Genomic DNA, 24,359 nt, shown 5'->3' on the forward strand with positions numbered 1-24,359 from the left:
GAATGGATACAAACTGGCCGGGGGGAAGTTTAGGCTTGAAATTAGACGAAGGTTTCTGACCATCAGAGGGGTGAAATATTGGAACGGCCTTCCGAGGGAAACGGTGGGGGCGACGGACCTGTCTGGTTTTAAGATTAAGTTGGATAAGTTTATGGAGGGAATGGTTTAATGATAAAACATAGTAGCCAAGGAAAACCAAGCAATGGTACATGAACAGCATAATGGCCAACAAGGGTCAGGCTAGAGACTCTTGCCTATATGCTCGGGGTATTACTGATCGCCATATTTGGGGTCGGGAAGGAATTTTCCTCCAGGGTAGATTGGCTGAGCCTCTGGAGGTTTTTCGCCTTCCTCCGCAGCATGGGGCAGGGATCACTAGCAGGAGGGTCTCAGCCGATTGAAGTCACTAAAACACAGGATTGGGGACTTCAACGGTAGAGTCCAGGGAAGGGTCTTGCGGCCTGCAGCATGCAGGGGGTCAGACCAGATGATCATAATGGTCCCTTCTGACCTTAATGTCTATGAGTCTATGAGTCTAAGTCTCTAAAAAGCATGTACGAAGGGAGATTTTTTTTCAAAGGCTTATAGCTTAGCCAGATTTGTGAAGATTGTGATGGGAATAGCAAAAGGCATACCCTGACAGAGGCCAACTCCAAAGTGAGAAGGTGCTGGACCTTCTTAACAAAAGGGTTGTATGACTGATTTATTTTTAACACTGGTGAAGCAATGGCCTTTTCCCTCACCTCATTATCAGAAATGGCTGAAATTTACAAATTAATTAAATAAATAAATAACCTAGAGTCTGAGGCAGACACGTGGCATGGAAAATTTCAGCCCAAATGGTTAAAGTTCAGCAAAGTTTTATGAGCAACTGGAAACAGGCTCTTAGAATGGGACATGTCTGCCAACCTTAATAATAGGCAGCACTCACAATGCTGCCTGTAATAAGTTATGGACATCAGAAATTCTGAATTTTGCAGCTGAGGGTAAAGGAAACTATATACCTGCTAAAAGAGAGGGACCGCACTTCTTTTCAGGCTCCTATCTCTGCCAGTGTTTTGTGGCTATTTTGAGATTTTCCCCTAAATTTAAAAAGAGGCCAGTGTCACAAGTAAATGTCCTGGAGGGTTGAGACTTGGTGCATCTGATGGGTACAGGCTCTGTACTCCATGCTCCCAGAAGGCAACGCTTTTAATTTTGTTGGGGCAACATTTCATATGGCACTCTTTCCTTTTATTAAGTCTCATTTCGCTATCTTTGTAGCTGCACCCATCACGGCTGTGATGATATTGTATCCGGTTGCAGGGTTCTCTTGGATGGTCATTCTGGTGGTGAGAGTCATCCAGGATGGTGCATACCCATTTCATGCTGGTAGCTGCACTCCTTTGGGGCTATTAACACATCTCCAGGCTGCTGAGATGTCCTCCAGTTACCAGTAAAAACCCGTGGGAAGTGCTAGCCTAGAGGAGGTGACTGAGTTGGAATTACATTAACACTTCTTAGCTTTACAGGAGTGGAGGCACCATAGTTAACAGAATCCGAATCTTCCATTTGCTGCAAATCCATCTCTGCCTCTTCCTACACTTCTGCTCCCTGGCCAGAGCTCACCTGAATGTTTCCCAGCCCTGTGCTCCACCATCGGGAAGCTCAGAAACTCTGCAGGAGCTTAGTTTTAGCCCTGCCCAGCTCCCGAGCTTCACAGGAGTGAGGTTCCTCTTGTTATCCCATAGCTTCACAGAAGGCATCTGAAATCTTTGGAGGATCAAGTGTTGACCTGTACCAGGACAGTCTGTTACGGATGCTGAACTGGATGAAGGAAAAGTCCAAGTCTGGTGGGAGAAGCAGCAAAGTGGATTGCTTTAGGAATTTGCAGTGCATTTTACTTGCCAGTTGTTTTCATCAGGGTTGGAGAGTGAGAGTGTGTGTCTGTGTGCCTATGCTGCAGGAAGTGATAGACTAGTCATTAGCAAACTGCGACCCTCTGTCACAGGGGCTTATGAAATAAATGATGATCATACTGAAGCGTGAGTCTGGTGAGAGAGCCTTTCGTGCTAATTTAATAAATTGCTTGCATTTAGAATCCCATATTGTTGCTGTTACATTTTTGCTATATGATGCCACATGGGATTAAAAAGAGGAGGGATGGGGGAAGGGGAAAAAAAGCCCAGGTCCTTTAGCAACTGCTGGTGTGACCTCACTCGCTGTCCCAGGGGGGATATGAGATCATGAGAATGCCAGAGCTCTCTGAAGGATTCGATTTGTTCAGCACAGCGGGACAGCCTGCCAAGTGATCTCATCTCTGAGACCCAGAGGGAGGGTGCTGACTGCTGCTTTCTTCCTGGACTGCAGAGGACTGAATCCCTGCACCCCACCGATGGCGATTAATGACAGTGACCTGTGATGACATCGTCAACGATACTGTTACTGTGATGCACGCAGCAAAATTCTAGGGGAATTTTTCCCATCCCTCCCTACCTATCCTTATCAAATCCAAAATCTTGACATCTTAAAATTTAACTTTTAGGAGTGTTAACGCCATGACAGCTGATCTGTTGGTTTATGTTTACGACCCCTCATCCCACTCCTTTGCCCTGACATCAATTCTTCCTTCTAAACAATGAGTGACAACACAAACTCAGATCCTCATCAAGGCTGGGAGACCCAAAATTAGATCCTACTTATGTGGTCAGCTTCTCGGTGCTGGTTCTCACTGCTATAGAGTGAAAGAAAATGTGGTTAGAAAACATATTTCTGTTGCAGCCTCCTGGGGTTACGAGAAACCTGAAGGTAAACAATGAGGCCTTGATGGTGTCCTTTGTAAGAACAAATGGTTTCAAATCTAGAGGAAATACCAAGATGAGAGGATTGTTTCAGTAGACGTTTAAAAAGGGGATAGGGCCCATTCCTGCAAAGTGCATGGCTCCCTAATGTAGAGCAGATAGTTGGATGAATTCTCTTTCCCAATACAATTCTTGGGAGGATTAAGCAACCCTGAAACTAAAGGTTGTATTTCAGAGCTGGTCTTTGTGTCTCAGAGTTTGTATCTGAGACAGCACACGCTGCGCAGAAGGGAATGCTGGAAAGCAAGGGAGGGCCTGTTGCAATTTGATTCACCAGGATTCTCTGCAAAATAGGGAGACCAACCTGGTTGTACAATAGTAATTCTCTGCCTTCAGCACAGTGGTGGGACCAGGGAAGGAGAAACATGTCTTGTACTCCTCTTCCTATTTATTAGTATTATTGATCATACAACGATGCCTACAAGCCAGTGCCCTATCAGCACTATACAAACATATAGCAAAGAGAGTCCCTGCCCTGAGAAGCAAATGTAAGACTGTAGACAACAGCTGGATAAAACAAACCGCCCGGGGGAGCACAAGGAAGCAGTGAGAAGATACTTTTCCCTTTCTGGGCACTAAATTAGATGGCAGTGAAGAGGGCAATGGTTGCAACTCACCAATACCAGTGTGTGCAACCATTAGTAAAGTGCCTGAGAGGCTAATGGATATGCAGAACTCATCATAGCGCGAACTCTCACATCTGAGCCTTTCTCTTCTCCTTTTGGGCCCTTGGCAATGATGATAATTTGTATCATTTATGTTTTACAGGGGAAGTTTTATTTGGTTATTGAAGAGCTGAGCCAGCTGTTCCGCTCGCTTGTCCCCATCCAGTTGTGGTACAAATACATCATGGGGGATGATGCATCCAGCAGCTATTTCCTAGGAGGGATCCTGATCATACTGTATAGTCTCTGCAAGGTAAGGAGATGCCTGGTGAGTAAATGCTGTATACAACAGCAAACTCCCTGATTTTTATTTTTTATGATTCAAAAATACACTCTTTAAAAATGTACTATTTTAGACACTTATATGGCCCCCATTAGTGTTGTATCTGAGCACTTCATGCTCTTCAAAGAGTTTTATCCACCCAACACCCATGAGAAGTACTATTATCCCCACTTTGCAGATGGTAAAACTGAGGCTCAGAGAGATTTAAAACAGTGGCCTAAGGTTGCACAGGAAGTCTATGTGGAGCTGGGAATTGAATCCTGGTCTTCTGAGGGTGTGCCCTACTTGAACAATTAGACCTCAGCAAGCTGTGAATCCTGCCCCTCACTGGCCTGCCACTGTCTGTCTGTGTGCACCGTACTGATGTGCATTAACAGTTCCTCAGAGCACTTTGCTCTAGCTCCGAGCGCTCTAGCTAACTGTTCACACACCTCAGCAGGGTTCGCACGGACAATGAGACCACAGCAGACTCGTGCGAGAGAGATTTACAGCTTGCCACAGTCTAAATGTTCATGTAGGCAAGCCCTGCGTATCAGACTGGCACCTTAATCGCTGGACCATCCTTCTGCCTGTTACATTTATGAAAGCAGCCATGCCTAGTTATGTGCCTGTGAGGACATCATACTAGTGCAGCCAGAGTGAGAGCTCGGACTGATGGACATCGTTTTCTGGAAGATACTGGATTAACACCACTGGAGACTGAGGCTGGCATCCCCACCAGCACGATGGATCTTGTCCAGACGGGAAGAGTCTGCCATTTTTCTTAATTACAGTAACCAGGCTCTAGGGCAGGATTGCATTTACAAGCATGAACGTTAGGCCCCAGACTAAGAGATGAGCAAATGGACTAAATTTCACCCCCTTTTGGAGGAGGTTTCCGGGAGGAGGTGTGTGTGTGTGTGTGTGTGTATATATATATATATATATATATCTATATATATAATATATAGATATATATATATAATAAGGGAGTTTCTTCTCTTCCTCTCTGCGTTTCACTAGAGGCAAGATGAGGGAAGAGAAGTGAGTTTGGCAGTTAGTTTTGAAGGATGTAAGGTCCTTCATGTGATTCTCGCCATCGCCTTGTGGTGGTTGCTGAGCAAGCTGTGTGCCCCGCTTTCATGCGTCTGACCTATGCTGCTGATGGTTTTCTTATTCCTGTGGAACATAACTCCCAAGGGAGGCCCTGCTCTCGGGTCATTGGTCTGTCGCGATGGATGACCTTCAGGATGAGGACTGAGATCGTTGCGTTTACCCAGTTCTGTCTGGGGAGCCAGTGTGGTGATTCGAGTGCTGCAGTGCTATGTTCTTTGTGGCTAACGTTGCTAAGGAGGCGAGCTGCTGCGTTCTGGACAAGCTGGAGTTTTCTAAGATCAGTGTGTTCAAATACAATGAGTTGTGGTAGAAATCACAAAGGCATGGATTGCTTTGCCCGGGTCCTGGACAATTACAGATGGAAAAAGCTGGTTTGAGCAGCTGTAGCTGTCGAAGTATCTAGAAGTCCAGTGAAGAGTCCAGGAGAACTCCCAGGCTATGAACTGAATTGATTAGTTGATGGCAGACTCACTCAGTGTTCAGAGATGTTCTCATGAAGACCAGATCTTCACCAGGGTTTTTCTTTCCCCCTCCATCGTCACCTTTGCCTCGCTTGGGCTTAGCTTCGGCCAATTGTCTTCCTCCACTTACTGGTATTGGCTAGGCACTGAGATAGTTGGACAGTAGTGATGAATGAGATGTAGTGCAGCCTCAGAGCAAAGATTGCAGTCAGCTCTGGGTTTCCCCATCAATTTCTGCTCCTCCTGTGAGGCAGAATAAAAGTATAGTGTAATCAACAGTACTGAATGCAGAAGGGTCGAGTGCAGTGGTTCTCAACCTATTTACCATCGTGGGTGCCCTATGCAGCTCTCTCTGTGTTATGTGGGCTGCATCCACACAGTATATATGCTACCTGTGTGGATGCAGCTCACATAACACAGAGAGAGCTGCATAGGGCAGTATATATGCTACCTGAGGATGTCACATGGGCCGCAGCTGTGTGCTGATTGGGCAGCGAGTTGAGAACCACTGGTCTAGTAATAGAATAAATCTCTCCCGTTGCCCCCGTATGGACAAAACGAGTAGTGCCGTTTCCATTCAGTGTCCTCACCTGAAACCTGGCTGATAGAGGTGCAGGAGCTGAGTGGGGGACAGATGTAATTGAAGACTGCTCTTGGCATGCTTTCCGTTAGTTTGCTCAAGAAAGGCAGGCTGAATGCTGAGCCTATAGCCTTGTGTAAACTAAAAAGGTGCATCACTGATTAAGTTAAAACAGTGTAAGCCTCTTGTGTGAACACTCTTAAACTAGTCTGTCCACATAAGAATTTAACGGAAATTGTTTTTTAAACAGATTTTCTTAAATCAGTGCCAGTTGCTCAGCTAGACACAGCCTAAGTCTGTAAAGTCCAGAGATAGCTGCTGCTTATAATAGATTTGTATTACCTAGATGGCTCCATTTGTGCTAGGTATTGTACAAACATGAATGAAAGACATTCCCTGGTGTAAAGAGATTACTAGATAAATGGTGGGAGGGGAAACTGAGGCACGGAGAGGGGAAGTGACTTGCTCAAGGTCATAGCAGGTCAGTGGCAGAACCAGGACTCCTGAGTCCCAGTGCAGTGCCTATCCACTGGACCGCACTGCCTGTCTGTGCTCTTCACTGTGCTTTTGGAGGACTGAACTATTTCATGTTGTAGGGTGGTAGGAAGCTTCCCTCTTCAAAAGTGGCATTGACTGTAAGCTTCCAGGAGGGGACCTAAGCGATCCTATGTGTCCTTCCTGCACCCAGCGGGGCATGGCTTTGAGTCACATGTGGTGACTCTGATTTCTTGTGTGCTTCAAGTGTCTCCTGTGTAAATGGGCAGCACCTGGGAAAGGGGAAGAGATGTTTCCAGTCCTCCTCATATGGCTCCTGTTGTCTGGAGAGACCATCCCAGGTTCGGGTCCTTCTTCTTTATGGCATAGGCTGACATTTCTCCACAGGCTGAGGTGCTGACTTCTGAGGTAGCTGCATGGCAATCTGGATCGATGAAGCGATTGATTGTCCTGAAAAGTTCTCCTATTTTGTGATTTAGCAGCTGCAGTATCAAAGGAGAATAACGATCTACTGCCCTCCACTGCGGCTCAGGAGTAGCATTGCAAGGGTCCCTTCTGTTGAAGTCTCTGCGTATGCTGTTAGCGTGGAAGTTTCTTTCCTTCCTGCTTTATTCAAGGTCCTTGTTGATATACAAGGGCTATGTGGTGGGAGGAGGGACGTCCGTGCACTTACTTCAGAAGAGCACCTGTGTATCCGATCAGGACCTTGCCCCCCTACCACTAAACCTGCCCTTCTTTGGTATCTTTTGTGAATTCTTAGCTTGCAGAATTCTGACTGCCAGTTCTGCACTGTCCTGCCCATGACACTGCCAAGGCCCGGCTCATAACCAGCAGCAGAGGTCAGGAATGGGAGAGAACTGCCCCGGCTCTTCTGCTTTAAGCAAATATCTGCTACCTTTAACCAGGAAATATCTGTTTTAAACCTAAGAGCCGGCCTGCAACCATGACCTCCAGCCTACAGCCTAGTGTTGGGAAAAGCCAAAGAGGTTGGCAAAACATAGCTTGATTCTCCTCTCATTCTGCGCTGAAGTAAGTTGGGAGTAACTCTGTTGAAGTCAGTAGAGTGAAACCAGTGTATGTGGGAAGATAATACAGCCTAGTGGCTGAGAGTCCAGGATCACTTAAGGTGCCTTTAGTGTCTGTCAGCCATATACAGGATTTGAGGTACTACGGATTTCAGCTTTCCTTTCACTGGAGACACTGTGTGAGAGGGGTGGGGAGTGGACTGGGAGAGGGAATAGGCTGGTTTACATTTCCAATACAGTGCATGGAATATTAGATGCTTGCATCCCATTTACAGTCACAGGAGTTGCATGTCTAATTCTTTACCCGACGCATTGAAAATATACCCCTAGGAGTCCACGTGAGCAAAGCCACAAACCACATTAGAAAAACCACAAAAGCCTATTTGGTGCTTAGACCTGCTGTGCTCTTGGCAGTAATCCAGGGCTTAGCTCGACTGTATCACCTCTCCAAGGCCCAAAGGGCAGGTCCTGCAGGCTCAGGTTATAGGGAGGTTTTATAGAGCAGCTGGTACTGGTCCTCTCCGTACATATGCCTGGCTTACATGTGAACACAGGGCTGACTTTGGTGCGGGAATCCCAGTTGTTAATATGTATGCAGGCCCATGTCTTAATGCCCTACCAGAGAGAAGAGTCCTGCCCAAAGTGATACTGGCTTCATTTGCATAGGAGAGGAGCGGGGTTGGGAAAACAGTTTGGAAGGGCTGACTCACCGGCCTGCAGGGAGGGATTTCTATTGCCAAGTCAGGGACCCTGATCTGAGTCTCATCCTAATCTCACTCTCCTTGGACCAGTGGAGGCTGAAGGTACTTGGTGTTGCTTTATGGCTGCCCTTCCAGCTCATTAAGGAGCAGCACTGGCCAGTTGTGAACAAAGGTGGAGCAATTCCTTGGCCAGAAAGATGGTGGCTGCAATTTAGATTTCAATGGGTGGCAAGGGAAACACGCATTGTAGGGAGGATGCTCGAAGAGACTGTGGGGCCCCAGCAGAGACACAAATAAGCCCCAGAGAGAGAGCATGGGGTTGTGTGAGAGAGAGCTGCTACCTACCATGGGATCATTAACTTTTAAAGATCCGTAACAGTCTGCAGCCTCAAGCCCTAGGAGCTGACTGGAAACATTACGGAAGAACCCTTGGAGCCCTTTTATCTGCTGACTGGAAGCATTATTGCTGCCTGCATTTGATTCCACATCTACTGCACGGTGATCTCACTGGCATTCTCTGCAGAGAGCCCACTTAGTCACGGTAACCAAAAAAAAAAAAAACCAACCCCTCACAAAAAAAAAAAAAATCCAGTTTTTCTGATGTGCGTGCATATCATGTAAGTCTAATGCAGTTCTTCATGTTAGGTCTTTCTTTTGCCCTTCCACTCGCTCCATATCCAGACAAATTAGAGATGGAAAAGTCCTGTTATGCCATGCAGCCCCACTCCCTGCTAATGCAGAGCTGTTCCCTATGGGGCCTTTTCTCACATCTTGTCTAGTCTAGTTTGCAGTATGGCTTTCTCTATTTGTCTTGGGAGATTGTCCCACAGGCTAATAGATTAAACTCTCAGAAATGTATCCCTGATAGTCCATCAGACTTTTCCCTTTCTTAGCTCTATCCTCACTGCTATTTTTATGCTAAATAATTTCTCGTCTCCTCGGTATTTATCCCCCTTGAGATATGTAGACAGTTATTGTGTCGTGTCCCCCACCACACACACTCACTCACCTTTGGTCGCCACTTAGCCAAGCTGTATGTATTTAATCCTTTCATTTTTTCTCAGAAATCAGTCCCTCCAGCCCCCCACCATTTTTGTTGATCTTCTCTGCACTCCTTCCAATTTATAATGAAGAGCCCAGAAATGAATACCATATTCCAGCTGTAGTCCCATCAGAGATGTCGAGAGAGTGAGAGAGACTATTTTGTCCCCCTTCCTCTAACGTGAAGTCTCTGGGTATGCAACTTAAAGTAATGGTCCTTTTTATTTACCATATTGCAGTGTCAGCTCATGTCTGTTTCTCTGCTCTTTGTCACCCCTCAGTCTCTTTGGGCATTACTGCTTCCCGGGCTCTTTCTTTCCTACGAGTATCTGTTTGGACCATCTCTCCCTAGATGTTCTCCAAGTTACAAGACTCTGTCTGTTATCGCCCTGTGAACAGTGTCTAAAGCTAAATGTTTCTATTGCAGTCTTTTGACATCTGTGGCCGTGTGGGGAGTGTCCGGAAGGCACTGAAGGTCCTTTGCACCCCTCAGGTAAGTAGTCAATGTGTGTGGCCAAGTTGACTTGGAAAATGTTGCCACAAATGAAAGGTTCAGTAAAGCATTGCTCAGGGTGCCAGATTTATGGTACTTTTGAAAAAAGTCACCCACCATCCCGTGGCTGTGATGGGAAGCCTTACCTAACTTTTGGGTGGGGAAGCAATTCCTGATGTCTGCCCTTTCCCAACAATGTTAATGGAACCTTGCATGGCTGGTTTATTGCAAGATGCTGCATCCCTTTTCTGGAAACAGATTGACAAGTATGTATGAAATGTGACGGTTAGAGGCGCTGAATAGTATTGTTTGATCCACTAAGTCTAATAAAGCAGCGAGTGGCCATTTGTGTGTGTGTCTGTGTGTGTCTGTGTGAGGCAGAGACTTTAAGACATCCCCTGATTTATTATTAAAATAAATACTACCGTATTCGCCCCAAACATGGCAACGTACAGTAGTGTTATGGTGGTATTTACAGCCACTGCTGGAGAATACTGTGGTAAGACCCCGTGGCTTTTCTGCCATGTGGAGTATAGCTATGGGACCTAACACCATGGTACTTTCTCAGCACTTGGCACGGGTAATGTGTATGTTTGGAGACAGTGTGGCCCAATGGATAGGGGACTGGACTATGAGTTGGGACACTTGACTCTCTCATCATGTGGCTTTGGGCAGGTCACTTCACCTCTCTAATTTTCTGTTTCCCCATTCGCACAGTGGGGGTAATGACATACACCCTCCTTTTTATAAAGAGCTTGGAGGTTTGTGGATGAAAAGTGTTTTGGGGATGTTTTGGAGCTAGCTTGTTGTTAGTAGTGTTAATACTTAGCACTTTCTAAGCACCTTCTATCAGTGCTTTGCAAACGATATTGAATTAATCCTTACAACACCCCACTGAGCTCCGTAAATATCATTATCCTTATTTCCCAACTGTAGATACTGTGGCACAGAGGGATGAAGTGACTTACCCAACATCCTGCAACAAAGTCACTGTCAAAGCAGGATCTAGGACCCTCATCTCCAGACTCCCGCTGTCAGCCACAGTGCAGGGATGTAGCTTAGTTTCCAGTGGGCTTTCTTCAGTGTAGAAAAGCTGGGCATGAAAAGAAGCATTTGTGTGCGTGTACAAGAACAAACCAGGCAATCTAAACCCTTTTGCACAGAGAGGTTTTTCTTCCCTCTCCCTAACAGACCTATGGAGTCCGTGCAACCAGCCAGCAGTGCAGTGAGGCTGGAGACATCTGTGCTATTTGCCAAGTGGAGTTCAGGGAACCTTTGATCCTTATGTGCCAGGTAAGAACACCATGCTTGCCAAACCCGTTGTAGGATCAAACTGAACCTCGTCACTTCTAAACATAGCATAGAAATAGACACAGTGTCTCCGTCTAGTGCCCCGTGGACATCTAAGTCACCAAACACCCAACGTAGTATAGACATAGACACTCCCCTGCAGAGCCTAGAATATAACCAAGATCCCCAAGTCTCTCCATTCCTCTACTGTCATCAAATATCTGTGAAACTTGCAGCCAGTGTGAGTCTCATCCTTCTCTAGTGCTGGCCCACACAGAGAGTCAACAGACTTGAGCTAGAAATAGCTGTGTAGACAGCGCTTCAAAGTTGCAGCTCAGACTTTGAAGCCAACCCCCCTCCATAGGCTTCAAAGTCCGAGCTCTGGCTGGAGCTGCAACTTCGAAGTGCTGCCTGCACAGCTATTTGTACAGCCCCTAGCGCAAGCCCGAGTCTGTCGACTGGGGCTGAGAGACTTGCTGCGACTCCCTTCAAAATGCTGTGTAGACATACTCCTAGGTTTTGGAGAGTCTGGCCCACACCTGGAATTGCACTTTGAAGAGAACAGAGAGCTAGTGCAGCGCACCGAGCCCTGCTGTTATGTACCCAGAGAGACATCCCGCACGTAAGAGAACTATATTTTGGACATGTGTTTCCATTTCTTCATTAAGAGATGCTGATGTTTGAGTTATTGCCTGTGTGGGGCTAGTGTGCTCATATTTGGGTTTATTTTTCATGCAGACGGGTGAGTGAGATCCTACAGGTTGCTCCCTCCTTCTAAACTTGCATTGCTTCCCGTACCAAAGCTTTTCTGTTGCATCTGTGCACTGGGTGACAGGGTTGTTCCCCTCCCCTCAGCCTGACTGAGTCCCTTTTCCTCCACAGCATGTGTTTTGTGAAGAGTGCCTCTGCCTGTGGTTTGACAGGGAGAAGACCTGTCCTCTTTGTCGGTCCATCGCAGTGGAGACTCTGCGCTGTTGGAAAGATGGCACTACCTCAGCTCACTTCCAGGTTTATTAACCCCAACACGTACCAGGATCAGGATGACCTATGAGCAGACAGAAGAAAAAGCTGGGAAACTCCTTGCTTCCAAGTATTTAATGGGTTGTTGTCTCGGTCTTTCACACAGCTCTCTCTCTCCATCCAACCGGGGTGTTGGCATGTTGTTACGTCTCTAGCAGGGATCAGAGTCCATTAGCATGAAGAGTCTTCTAAGGAGAGGGAAGGGGAGTAGGTTTTCAGTGCTTCAGAGTCAGAATCCATCCCTGCCACTCTTCACTGCTAACTTGGGCCTGAGGTCCTTGCTTGAACTTGCTGTCTACAGCACAAATTACGCCAGGCTGGCTCCTCTTTGTCTATTCTCTTGGTGTACATAAATGTCGTGTTTGTAGGGAAAACATGATGAGAGTTTCCCATTATATGTGTGTAGTCCATAATATTAGAGGAAAGCTTTCCTCAGCTGACTTGTGAGAGGACAGCAGACTGGAGTTATGTCATTAAACCAGCCTCCTGACTCCCCAGAATCTGTCATCATAAAGTTACATTGCCATTATTGTATTACCTGGGGAAACATGTCAGAGTCACTGCTTCAGTACCACTGGTTCAGAGGTTCATTTAGGGTTCTGGGAGCGGTCAGTGGCCGATAGCCCTGTTGTTGTCATTGATACCATAAAATACATGGGTTGCCATCTTGATCTTTATGAAACCTCAAGAAAAATAGCAGAGGGCCATATTAAAGAGACTAAGAGGGGTATGTATCTGGATGTGGCCAGCCTGCCTGCAAACAGACAATATTTCGAAATCCCCTATCATGGTGACAACTCCTCTAATAAAAGCGATCAGTGGCCCCCTCCTTCTATGAGGATTGTGTGAAATAGATGCAGGGTGCATTTTACTTGAGAGGTTGTTCATTATGAGGACCTTGCAATCGGGTTCCACCATCCAGGGTAGACTGGGACAAACTTTCTCTATTGATAAACCCCATCTCGCCTAAACAAGCAAATGCCTCGGCTTCAGAAAACGCTTTTCAAGGACAGAGGCTTGTACCCTTAATAGGCAAATGAACAGACTAGATGCTGGAGTAGCACAAGTCTGTATTCTGCTGTCACAGTGTCTGTCGAGAATCTTACGCTGGCACTAGGATGCCAATGGATTTGATGTTTGTTCACTGGCTCTCGAGCTGGAGCTCTCTCTTTCGCTAGACGATTTACTTTTTGCCGAATGCACGGAGAAATGGCCTCATTAAGCAATCATGGCATCTTCCATGCTCATTACTATGGAAATGGCCGTAAGGTTACAATCCCACTTGACTGGATAATCAAGCAGGAAGAACTGTACCTCAGGGAAACAGGGTGGCACGTGTGTATTGGTTGCTTTCCTCCCCTCCTACTGTAAAGCCTCCTTGGGGGAAAAATTAAAGCAAACAGGAGCTAATGGCAACTGGGTTTTGTCTTAACTTTCCTTGGAAAAAATAGGACAAAGGAGAAATGACGGAGGCAGAATCTGAATCAAACCTGAATTAAGAGAGAGATAGGATGAAGGGAGAGGAGAAGAGGCTTTGCCCCACAAAATGGGGTGAGGTGCCTTTGTTAAAAGCCTCTTTAGAAAGGCATGGACTAAGCCGAACAGTCCTCTGGTTGTCTCCAAAGGAAAGGTCTCTTAGATTCTGTAGGAAACAGGAGAGATTTCCAACTGGCATAAAATTTCGACATGTGAATCATAGCCTGAGTGAACCTTTATCTGGGTGGAATGGCAAATTGCTGACTCTGCAAGGAAGCACAGGTGAATGTAGAATGAATGGGTTCAGTTCTGTGTGGAATACCATGGAGTGAAACTGATAGGTTAATGTGTAGCTTCTGCTTTCTAGAGTCTCAAGGCTGTTCTGAAAACCTTGTTCCAAGTAGGAGTGACTATTTCTTTGCTTGCCTTTGGGAACTACTGCAAAAATCAGTGTTGTGGGGAATGATGGTGAAGTGTATCAAAATGTTAATAGGAAAAAGATTAAAACTACTGAAGGCATTTGACATTCTGGTTGTAAATAAGCCTTTTTTTGTCTAGTGTTTCCTCCCCTGCCATCGATAGGTGCAAAATTTCTCTGTTATTGGTCATTTCTCTTCCCTTCCCTCCCCTCTCTCCCCCCCGACTATAGTCTTCCAGCTGCGAACATGAGAGAGTGAATTAGCATCTTAATAGTAACTTGCCAGGATTAAAACACTCCACTACTGCCAAAACACTCCAGAAAAACATAACGCAAGGCTTGGTACTACTACTCATTGGGGGGGGATCTCTCTGTTTAGTTGAGGCTTTCAGTAGAATTATACACCTGCCATAACACTCTAATTTGTGGTGAGATATGAGCGCCTTTTTTCCCATCTTTATGCCACCTCAAAGTGCCCTATTAACTCTTGTTTCGCCCCTGTTATAGGCCTGTATTCTAGCTTCAGAGACACGTGCATGGTTCTCCTGTGTTCTATTTCAGTACATTAAGCCATCATATGTAATCAGACCGCTCTGAGTGAGCAAGCCATGCTAAGCTTCCAGTGTCTCTGTAAGGACAGAAACACATGAAGGTTTTGGTTTGACACTCCTGGAGACCGAAGGCCTCCATTTCGCTATAGATGCAGCACTAACAGCAGCAGAGTAACTTTCTCCATGCTGATGCCTGTCAATGGACCTCAATCCTGATGTGGAAGAGCCATGTCTAGAGGTCAGAGACTAGTTCAGTCGTCTTGGACCTTCCTCCTCCCTCTTGAGATTTAGTGCCACATACAGTGGTGCTTTTGTACCATGGGAACTTGTTCCACATGAAGGGCAGAGGTCAACTCAGTTCACATAGGCCACCAAACAGTTGTGAGTCATAAATACTTTTTTTGTCATTATCAACGTGTGCTGGGCAACACAGAAGTAACAGGCTCTACAGTCCATTAGCAATTCCTTGAGACACCCCGTCTCGTATTAGTTGTGGTGATTCTTCTGTGGCCTAAACATGGGGCAAAAGAGTCTTAGCCTCTTCTCAGAAGGTAACACAGGGCCGGCTCCTGCTCTTGTGAAAGTCAATGGCAAAACTTCTATCGACTTCAGTGGGAGCAGGAGCAGGGTTGGGGAAAGAATACATAGTAAATGATCTTCTCTGTTTTGGAGAGGAAATAAAAAGTAAGACCTTTTTTCCCAGTGAACAATTGATTTTTTTAATAAAGTCATTACAAATATGTACAAAGAATCTCCAGCATATGAAATTATTTTTACAAAAGAGGGAAAGAAGCCATGTCCATCTATACACCAGAGCCATAACTAGCTTATTGTATCTGCAGTAAGCACATGCCTTGCCTTAGCTTTGGTGTGGGAAGGAACTTGCACAGCTACTCTGTAGGGTCTTTCCTGTACCCAGTAGATTTGATGCATTTCACGTTTTTTAATCTGTTAGCGGAATGTGACTGGTAGCAAACTAGAAAATTCTCAAATGTATTCACTCGTTGAAATTATGGGCGAATTTCTTCAGCAAATAAATCGTGGTCTTCAGATTGATCTTAAAGAGTGTTATAAATATGATTGCAAATTTTCTGCTCCCTGATTGAATGGCCTGAAATGCTGAGAGTCACTTACACAGTTTGAAAACTACTTTTGGTGAATATTCGAGCATTAAGCTGAAAACTAACTTTTCGCAAATGTACGCGCACCGGTAAAACGCAAGTGCTCAAATACCTGTGCTGAAGGTGCACGAACATGGTTATAGCAAAATCTGCTTTTGCATTTGAATGAACATTGATAGAAAAAAAATTCTTTTGTATGCTGAGCTATAATATATCGCACCAACCTCTTATATTATGGATACACTAATTCCAGTTTTTAATAGAACTCCCAGCTCTGTCCTATAGTAGCAGAAGATGCTGTTCCTTAAAAGACCTGAGGATGGAAATGACTTCGGGCTAGGTGGCAGTGGTGATCATTGCAGAGGCAAAGGGAGCATTATTCAAGCCAGCAGGAGAGAGGTTAACGATGATGACAGTGGAAGTGCCTCATGCTGGATGCAGAAGCATGCTCCGTGCTATGAGAAAAGAGGGCTCTAGAGTAAGAGATTGTAAATTCAATCCAGAACAGAGTGGGGAAGGGGAAGAGTAGAGACAGCACACGAGTATTCCTCTCCTCCCTTCAGAGTACCTGATATGCTGGCATTCTTCTCAGGAAGGTGAAGTCATTGGGAATCATTAAGAAAGGGATGGATAATAAGTCAGAAAATATCATATTGCCTCTATATAAATCCATGGTATGCCCACATCTTGAATACTGTGTGCAGAAGTGGTCGCCCCATCTCAAAAAAGATATATTGGACTTGAAAAAGGTTCAGAAAAGGGCAACAACAATTATTAGGGGTATGGAACGGCTGCCATATGAGGAGAGATTCATAAGACTGGTACTTTTCAGCTTGGAAAAGAGACGACTAAGGAGGGATGTGACAGAGGTCTATAAAATCATGACTGGTGTGGAGAAAGTAAATAAGGAAGTGTTATTTACTCCTTCTCATAACACAAGAACTAGGGGCCACCAAATGAAATTAATATGCGTCAGGTTTAAAACAAACGAAAGGAAGTATTTTTTCACACAACGCACAGTCAACCTGTGGGACACCTTGCCAGAGGATGTTGTGAAGGCCAAGACTATAATAGGGTTAAAAAAAAAACTAGATAAATTCATGGAAGATAGGTCCATCCATGGCTATTAGCCAGGATGGGCAGGGATGATGTCCCTAGCGTCTGTTTGCCAGAAGCTGGGAAAGGGCAACAGGGGATGGATCACTTGATGATTACCTGTTCTGTTCATTCCTTCTGGAGCACCTGGCACGGGCCACTGTCGGTAGACAGGATAATGGGCTAGATGGACCTTTGGTCTAACCCAGTATGGCCGTTCTTATGTTCTTAAGTCACCCGTTGTTCATGATTTAAGTGGGTTTTGACTTTGATTAACATGGTCGTAATCAATCATGCCAGTGCTTTCAAAGCTTCTGTCCCATGAGAGATGAACCACATACAGCAGCTTGTATAGATAGATGAGGCTGAACCATAGAGTTTGCCTCCAGAATTAAACTTGTCCAAAATTTAGAGGGATGTGAATGTGGGAACATGTTACAGAGGTAGGGTCTACCTGCAAAGTGTGCCTCTGTATCCAAAATTCCACAAGGTTTGGTGTGTTTGGATCCAGGGTTTTGGTTTGGAGCTGTCCCTAGTTCTGTTACATTTAACTCAGGCTTATTTTAAAGGAATAATTATCCTCTCTAAGCTGTTCATAAAGAAATCTGGAAAAAAATAAAGCTGGGTCTGGCAACATGGGACCCAGTCCCATTATCAACACTCTTTTTCTACAAGGGAAATTGGCTTCTCAAGAGAAGCGTTTCCTGTTGCCTCACTCCCAGAGGGAGATGCTTCTTTGTTTAGCTCCTAGGTTTATAGTGTGAGGAATATGGCTGTAGCAGCACTTAGTCAAGTGTTTTCCAGTTGCAAAAGAACAGAGAAAGTGCCTGAGTCTAAGGCCCACTCTACACAGTGAAAGTGCACCCACTTAACTACATCTGTTTCTAATCAATTTAGTTAAATAGCTGCTGCCCTCTTTCTGGAAACTCTAAGACTTGAGGGTCTTCTCTCTATTTAGTTTAAGTTGGTAACAAACCAAGTTACGTTTTTTAATCTGTTCGAAGTGTCCGCACAAGGGAGCTGCACTGATTTAACTACATTGATTTAGGGAAAGATTTAGTTAAATTGGTGTAATTTCAATGTGTACACAAGCAGTCAGTGGATCAGTTAAGCCTCATCGGCAGAAAACCATGTATTTGGATGACTTGCTCTGCTTCCAAATGGTAACACTTGTTCTAGGACACACAAATGTCGGCGGCGCGTATATTCTGTAATATAGAAGGGGTAGAATGGCTTCCACACTTCCCTTTTAGCTGGTGAAAATCATTCCAAGATAGAGAGTAGAAATCTGGAAACACTAGATCAGATTCAACCCTGGGTATGACCCCATTGACTCCAAGTCAATGGACTTACACCAGGAATAAATTTGGCCTAGTGATGGGGGGGATGAGGGGACAGTATTTATCCTATTCTTAGCTGCTTTTCTAACTTGAAACGTGAAGTTCCAATATGCGATGGGATCTAGCTCATGCGAGTGCGGCTTTAAAAATTAATAAAGACTTTCTTCACAGTCACATTATGCAGCATTCCATACAGACTATGATCTCATAACCTCCTTCCCTGGCTTGCGCACACACTGTCTGCTGAAACCTAAGATGAGGTCTTTTTTTCATTTAGAGAGCACTCCCGCTCTTCACAGAGGCTCTGCTGCAGAGCTAATCAAAATCAATGGCTTCTTGGCTGCTGCAAAAAGGAGAGAAGAGGGAGGGACCGTGCAGGCTTCCTTCACATTAGGAAAGTACAAACCCCCCACCACCATCTTGCGCAGTCCTTGTAATGAACAAGAATAATGGTGGGGAGTACACAACATGTATTAGTTTCCAAATACAAATATCAACTGGAGTTGAATCTGTTGGTGGTGGTGGTTTTTTTTTTAAAAAAGCATAAAAACACTCCTTGTCAAAAGATGGAGGCATTCAAGTATAGTCATTTATACCAGAAAATGTAAGGCTTAGATAAATACATACCCTCTAGTAAATCACTGGATTTATATACAGAGAATGTTGGCTGTAAAGCTTCTGCCAAGAGACTTCACTAGCAAAGTTTCCTTGACTCGGCTGATAGATTAAGTCTCTGTAAACCTAATATTCCATTCACACAAAACATCTGATTTTAAGCCTACAAAAGCCAGGCAAGTCAGAGTTAAAGTGGAATTCCTGTGCCAAATTCTGTTCTTATGTAAACCTGTGAAATGCTGTTGATATGGTTGTAGCTTTCCTGGGCATAACGTGTCCTGTTGTATTCTTGACTGAGTTCTTGGGAACAGCTGAAGAGATCTCTGTCCTTCTTCTCCCCACCCCCTATCCCCATCCTTGGCCCGGTCCTCCTTCAAAGAATCCTTCCTGGATTTTACATTGAGCCCTGTCTGTACTAAGGGACTTTGCCATGTGCCTCGTTGTTGAGTCTCGGCACCTTGATTGAAGTAACTCCCACTGACCAGGGACACAACACTGACAGCAGAACCTGTCCCTCATGCCCTTAAACTGTCTCACAGGATTGTGGCTTATCTGTGACTGATTTATGAAAGCCCTAGATGGGGCAAAAGCCACATAAGGTCTTGGAGCTGCAGACCGAGGTAGCCCATGGGTCATAATATAGTTAGCAAATGATAATGCAAACTACACATGCTTAAAGGGAAGGGGACCAATACCTCCCTCAGCTGGGAAGTCAGGGACTGTTTAGAGGCAGGAAGCTGATAATTTAGAAAGGGGAGGACATTCCATGGGAGGGGAGGTCCCCGCCTGTCCTGTACAAATAAACATAAACCGGATCATTTGCCACGTGAGGTGGCCATGTCTCCTAGCCATCTCCATACGGGATTCCTGTCTGTATAGGATATCATGCTAAAATAGATAGAGGTACAATGTAGTTTCCTTTGTGACTTATTTTCATAAATGTATATGGTTTTCTTAAAGCATCAGCCTGATCCAGAGGAGTGCTGAGCACTCACAACTCTTGCTGAAAGCAGCAGGCCGAAGGCTGCGCCCATTGAAGACAACAGCAAAACTTCCATTACTTCAGTAGGTGTGAGATAGGGCCCACGGGGAGCTAACGGTGTTCAGCACCTCTCAGCATCAGGCCCCAAATGTGGTAGGGAAGAGCCTGAGGTCCATTCGTAGCCATGTCCCGTCCAAATCTCCTCTGCAGAGGAGCTGTGTCATTCTTCACTCACTAAAAAAAGAACAGGAGTATTTGTGGCACCTTAGAGACTAGCACATTTATTTGAGCATAAGCTTTCGTGGGCTACAGCCCACTTCTTCGGATGTACCCACAAAAGCTTATGCTCAAATAAATGTGTTAGTCTCTAAGGTGCCACAAGTACTCCTGTTCTTTTTGTGGCTACTGACTAAGACGGCTGGTACTCTGAAACTCTTCACTCACTGTATGTCATAATTTGAGCTGGGAAAAAAATATTTTTTACACCCTTTTCCCTGTTCATCAATTGTTCAAGAACCAGTAATTCCCACAAACGTGCCTGAAAATTGATGAAGGTTTGACGCATAGATTTCAGCCTAGAGACTGCATCGAAACTCTTCTCTGCAAGTATCCAAAATTCAAGCAGTTCTGATTGGATGTAAAGCTCACATGGTACATTTCTGTTCTGTGGTGGGATGAAAGAACAGGAAGATTTTCAAAGCCTCTAAGAGCAGGTATGTGCCCAATTCCCATTGGAAGTCAATGGATGTTGGGCATCTGACATCCCTTTGTGCCATTTGAAAATCTCCCCCATAACTAGTAAAAATCAATCTTTGGGTGCAAATACCCCAGTGACTTTCTGTGAGCATTCTGCAATATTTGTTTAATGTCCTGTTCTGGTGAGCATTTATTTGTTTGTAAATTTGAATACATTTCCATGCAAATATTTTTGCCAGATCTAGTCTTGTTCCTGGTGCCCTGTGTGCCTATTCACAACAGTAATACACAATGTTATCTCACATGAGTTTACATTCAGTGATGTTTTGTGTGTTTGATTCTTCTTTGTGCGGCACATCCAGCATAACATCTCTGAAATAACAGAATGCACTTGTTTAATATGGATGTATCGGACCCAGTCTTTTAAAAGTATTTAGTGAGAACAATGACCAGTCGGATCAGACTTGGTTGCTAAACTTCCAGCCCAGAGCCATTTTTATCACTGTTTTTATGAGACTTCTGAAAGTAATGGTTTACAAAGGAACATCAGCTAACGCAGTACTAGTAGGAATGCCTGTTATTGCCCCCTGGCCTTAGAAACTGCTCTGAGCATTTTGTAGCTCTTTAAACCCCTACGGTTTCAGAGAGTAGCAAGGACTTAGGCATGCAACCCTACCAGCTCCCCACCACAAAGCTCTAACATAGCTGATTATTGGGCCAAATCCTTCCGCCTTTTTTGAATATCTAGGGGTGAAAAGAATCTCCTGTTCTGCGCGACTGCTGTCATATCACATGGTACATTCCAGCAAAGCAAGAGATGAGCTGCCCCAAAGTGAGTTGTTTTATAAAGTTCAGGGTTAGATTAGCTGGTGTTTTTGTTTACTTGCTTGCTAATTTATTTACAGGTAGAAAGAAAGGAAAATAGCACCTTCTCAACCTATTTTTTGTGTATAAATATTAATAGCCAAAATATATTTCTCCCAGGCTCATGTTTCAGAACATCATCCTGGTAAAACTGTAGCACCACAAAGAGACAGTTTAGCCCTAGACAAACATGAAATATAGCACCAGAGAAAGTACAGTCATAAGAAAAGCATATCTCGCCTGGTGTCATAGAGCTTAATATATACACACACAAACTGTCTCTTGTCAAAACTGCTAAACACCCCTTTCCCACACCTCCCAAGACAAGCCGATGCCTATTTGCAGCAAATGCACTATCCGCAGGTATTATTTAGCCCTGGGTTTGCAAGTGATTGTTCACACTTCTACATTTAAAGGGGCAGATGCGTGCCGTGCCATACCATAGACAGTGCCTGGTGAGGAAAGTGTTAGCACTACAGCAAGGACATCACTAATCTTTTGACTCAAACTGCAGGAGCACAAGCGCTCAGACCACAGTTATCTACAAGGAATGTTGCTTACGTTCTCAACAAGGCATGCAGGTATTAACGTATGCTCTCTATATAAGCATGTATGTGTCTCTGTTTTGCTGCTGGGCACTTGAACAGCTCCTTCAGTACAAATCTTCTTTCACGTTGCTCCAGCCTCTTTCACCCTCCTCCTCTTCTTTCTCCATTCGTCACAGCTGCTGCTCAGACTCTGTACTCCCTGCAGGAAAAGGGGAAATGATTTTCTCCAAGGGTGCAGGGTTTTCTCCAGCCTGAGAAAGCAAAATAATTTGTTTTTAATGATATTGATGCAATGGTTACAATAAAAGTATCTTCTAAATGTATGCATAAACCTTCCTGTTGATGCAAGAATTTACTAACTAAGAGGCGTATGTAATTTATGGGGAAGACAGGCTTTGTTGTTAAATCACAGGAGAACAAGAGATCTGGCTTTTATTCACAGTGCTACCACAAATCCTGTGTGGCTTTAATTTTGGGTGTCCCAGTCTTCTTGGGTGTCCAGCTTCAGATGAGTTAAATGTTAACTTTTAGAGAAACAACTAACTGTTACAGGAAGGCACTGTGGTCTATTGATAATTGCAGGGAACTGGAAGCACTCCTGGGTTATAGTCCTGTTCTGCCACTGATTTGACTTGCAGCCTTGGGCAAATCACTTAATGCCTCCGTGTTTCACGTTCATCTGTAACATCAGGGCAGTAATAACTTACCTGCCTCAAAGATATCTTAATATTTGTAAAGTGCTTAGGGTTAGGGTTTCATCCTCAGATGAAAGGTGCCGTATCAGTGCAAATGAGTGGTAGTGTTGTCCCAGGGCACATGTGTTCATTGATACAGGCATTTGCAGGTGTAAAGCCCAGTTCTCAAGAGCAGATTGTGGGAAAACTCTTAAAATAAAGAGTTTCTATGTCATATTCGCATCTCCAGTCTTTCAGTTGGCCACTGAGAGGGAGTGAAATTCACCCCTGAGCAGAGAGCCAGAACAAGGTCTACACACTTTTTAAGTCTCATTAATACCCATTATGGGGCCTTTTAAGGGACTTCAGAGGTTCACAGCTCTCAGATCCCAGAGTGATGGGTGACCTCATAAAAACCTCAATAGAGAAATCTGTGCTGGCCCTCTGTATCGGATGGATTTCACACAGAGTGAGCAGTAAAATATCCAACTGTGTCAACTATGAGAGAGTAATTAGGGTTGACAGCTGGGTATGGGGCAGATTCTGGTCTAAGTTACACTAATGTAAGTCTAGAGTAACTCCATTGGCTTCAGTGCCGTTACTTTGTATTTACGTGTGTGTGTGTTTGTATGTGATATATATGATCTGGTCAAATTCTCATTCTGCAAATGACTGCTGAGTAACTCCTGAACGCATGCTCTGTTTCAGCTACAAGAGATTGTTCTGTTTCTGTGTAAACACACCAATTTCCACAAAGTCTCAGAGGTCCCAGTTTACATGGAACTTCAGCAATGACTCCCCTCTCTACCCAGGGCCGGCTCCAGCATTTCTGCCGCCCCAAGCAAAAATAAAAAAAAAAAGCCTCGATCGGCGGTGGCAGTTGAGCGGCAGGTCCTTCACTCCTAGAGGGAGGGAGTGACCTGCCGCCCCCGAATTGCCGCAGGTGCCGCCCCTCTCCCTTGGCCGCCCCAAGCACCTGCTTGTTAAGCTGGTGCCTGGAGTCGGCCCTGTCTCTACCCCTCCCCATCCATAGCTCCCGCTGTCAGACTGAAGTATCTAAAGCAACTGTGAACAAAGCTAGAAGGACTAAGTCCAAATTGAATCAACCAGGACTGAAACACCTGTCAAATGGTTAGGCCACCCACAGGAAGCAATGCAAGTTGCCTGACCTATGATACCTGCATGGGTGCGCGCCCGCGCACACACACACACACACACACACGTCTGAACCTTCACTTTTTTTGCAGATCTGTTTATGCTGTAGCAACTTTTTCCTGGTGGGGAAAAGGGGGAAAGGTGTTTAGTGCTCAAGAGAATGGGAGTATGAAAATACTGGCTTAGGGTATGTCTACACTACAGTTACACACCCATGGCTGGCCCAGGCCAGCTGATTCGGGCTAAAGGGCTCTTGCTAAGGGGCTGTTTAATTGCAGTGTAGACTTTGGGCTCAGACTCAGCCCAAACTCTGGGCCCCTCCCACCTCACTGGGTCCTAGAGCCTGGCCTCCAGCCTGAGCCTGCACATCTACACCACAATTAAACAGCTCCTGAACCCCACGAGTCCGAGGCAGCTAGCATGGCTTTTAATTGCAATGTCGACATACCATCAGAGTCGAAACATGCCAGAGGACAGATGTGAACACACAGTTCACTTCAGTGCTTCTGACCTTGTCAGTGGCACAACCGTTAGAACATAAGAATGGCCGTACTGGGTCAGACCAAAGGTCCATCTAGCCCAGTATCCTGTCCTCTGACATTGGCCAATGCCAGGTGCCCTGGAGGGAGTGAAGCTAACAGGCAATGATCAAGTGATCTCTCTCCTGCCATCCATCTCCACCCTCTGACAAATGGAGGCTAGGGACACCATTCCTTACCCATCCTGGCTAATAACCATTAATGGACTTAACCTCCATGAATTTATCCAGTTCTCTTTTAAACCCTGTTATAGTTCTAGCCTTCACCGTTACTCCAGCCTTGGGTTCCTACACATG

At 45.0% G+C, this 24,359-nt stretch overlaps 1 protein-coding gene across 2 annotated transcripts in view; it reads left to right on the top strand.

Annotated features, from left to right (window-relative positions):
- RNFT2 (ring finger protein, transmembrane 2) overlaps nucleotides 1–13,989 on the top strand; it is a 40,246-nt gene extending 26,257 nt beyond the window's left edge. For both annotated transcript variants that reach the window (XM_054006648.1, XM_054006649.1), the window contains exons 8-11: nucleotides 3,609–3,758; nucleotides 9,614–9,679; nucleotides 10,871–10,972; nucleotides 11,852–13,989. In XM_054006648.1, coding sequence (XP_053862623.1) covers nucleotides 3,609–3,758; nucleotides 9,614–9,679; nucleotides 10,871–10,972; nucleotides 11,852–11,986 — 453 coding nt within the window. In that variant the 3' untranslated portion in view covers nucleotides 11,987–13,989. The remainder of the gene's footprint in view (nucleotides 1–3,608; nucleotides 3,759–9,613; nucleotides 9,680–10,870; nucleotides 10,973–11,851) is intronic.
- The last annotated feature ends 10,370 nt before the right edge of the window (nucleotides 13,990–24,359 follow it).

This window comes from Malaclemys terrapin, chromosome 16, assembly GCF_027887155.1.
Source record: "Malaclemys terrapin pileata isolate rMalTer1 chromosome 16, rMalTer1.hap1, whole genome shotgun sequence".
Taxonomy (NCBI): Eukaryota; Metazoa; Chordata; order Testudines; family Emydidae; genus Malaclemys; species Malaclemys terrapin.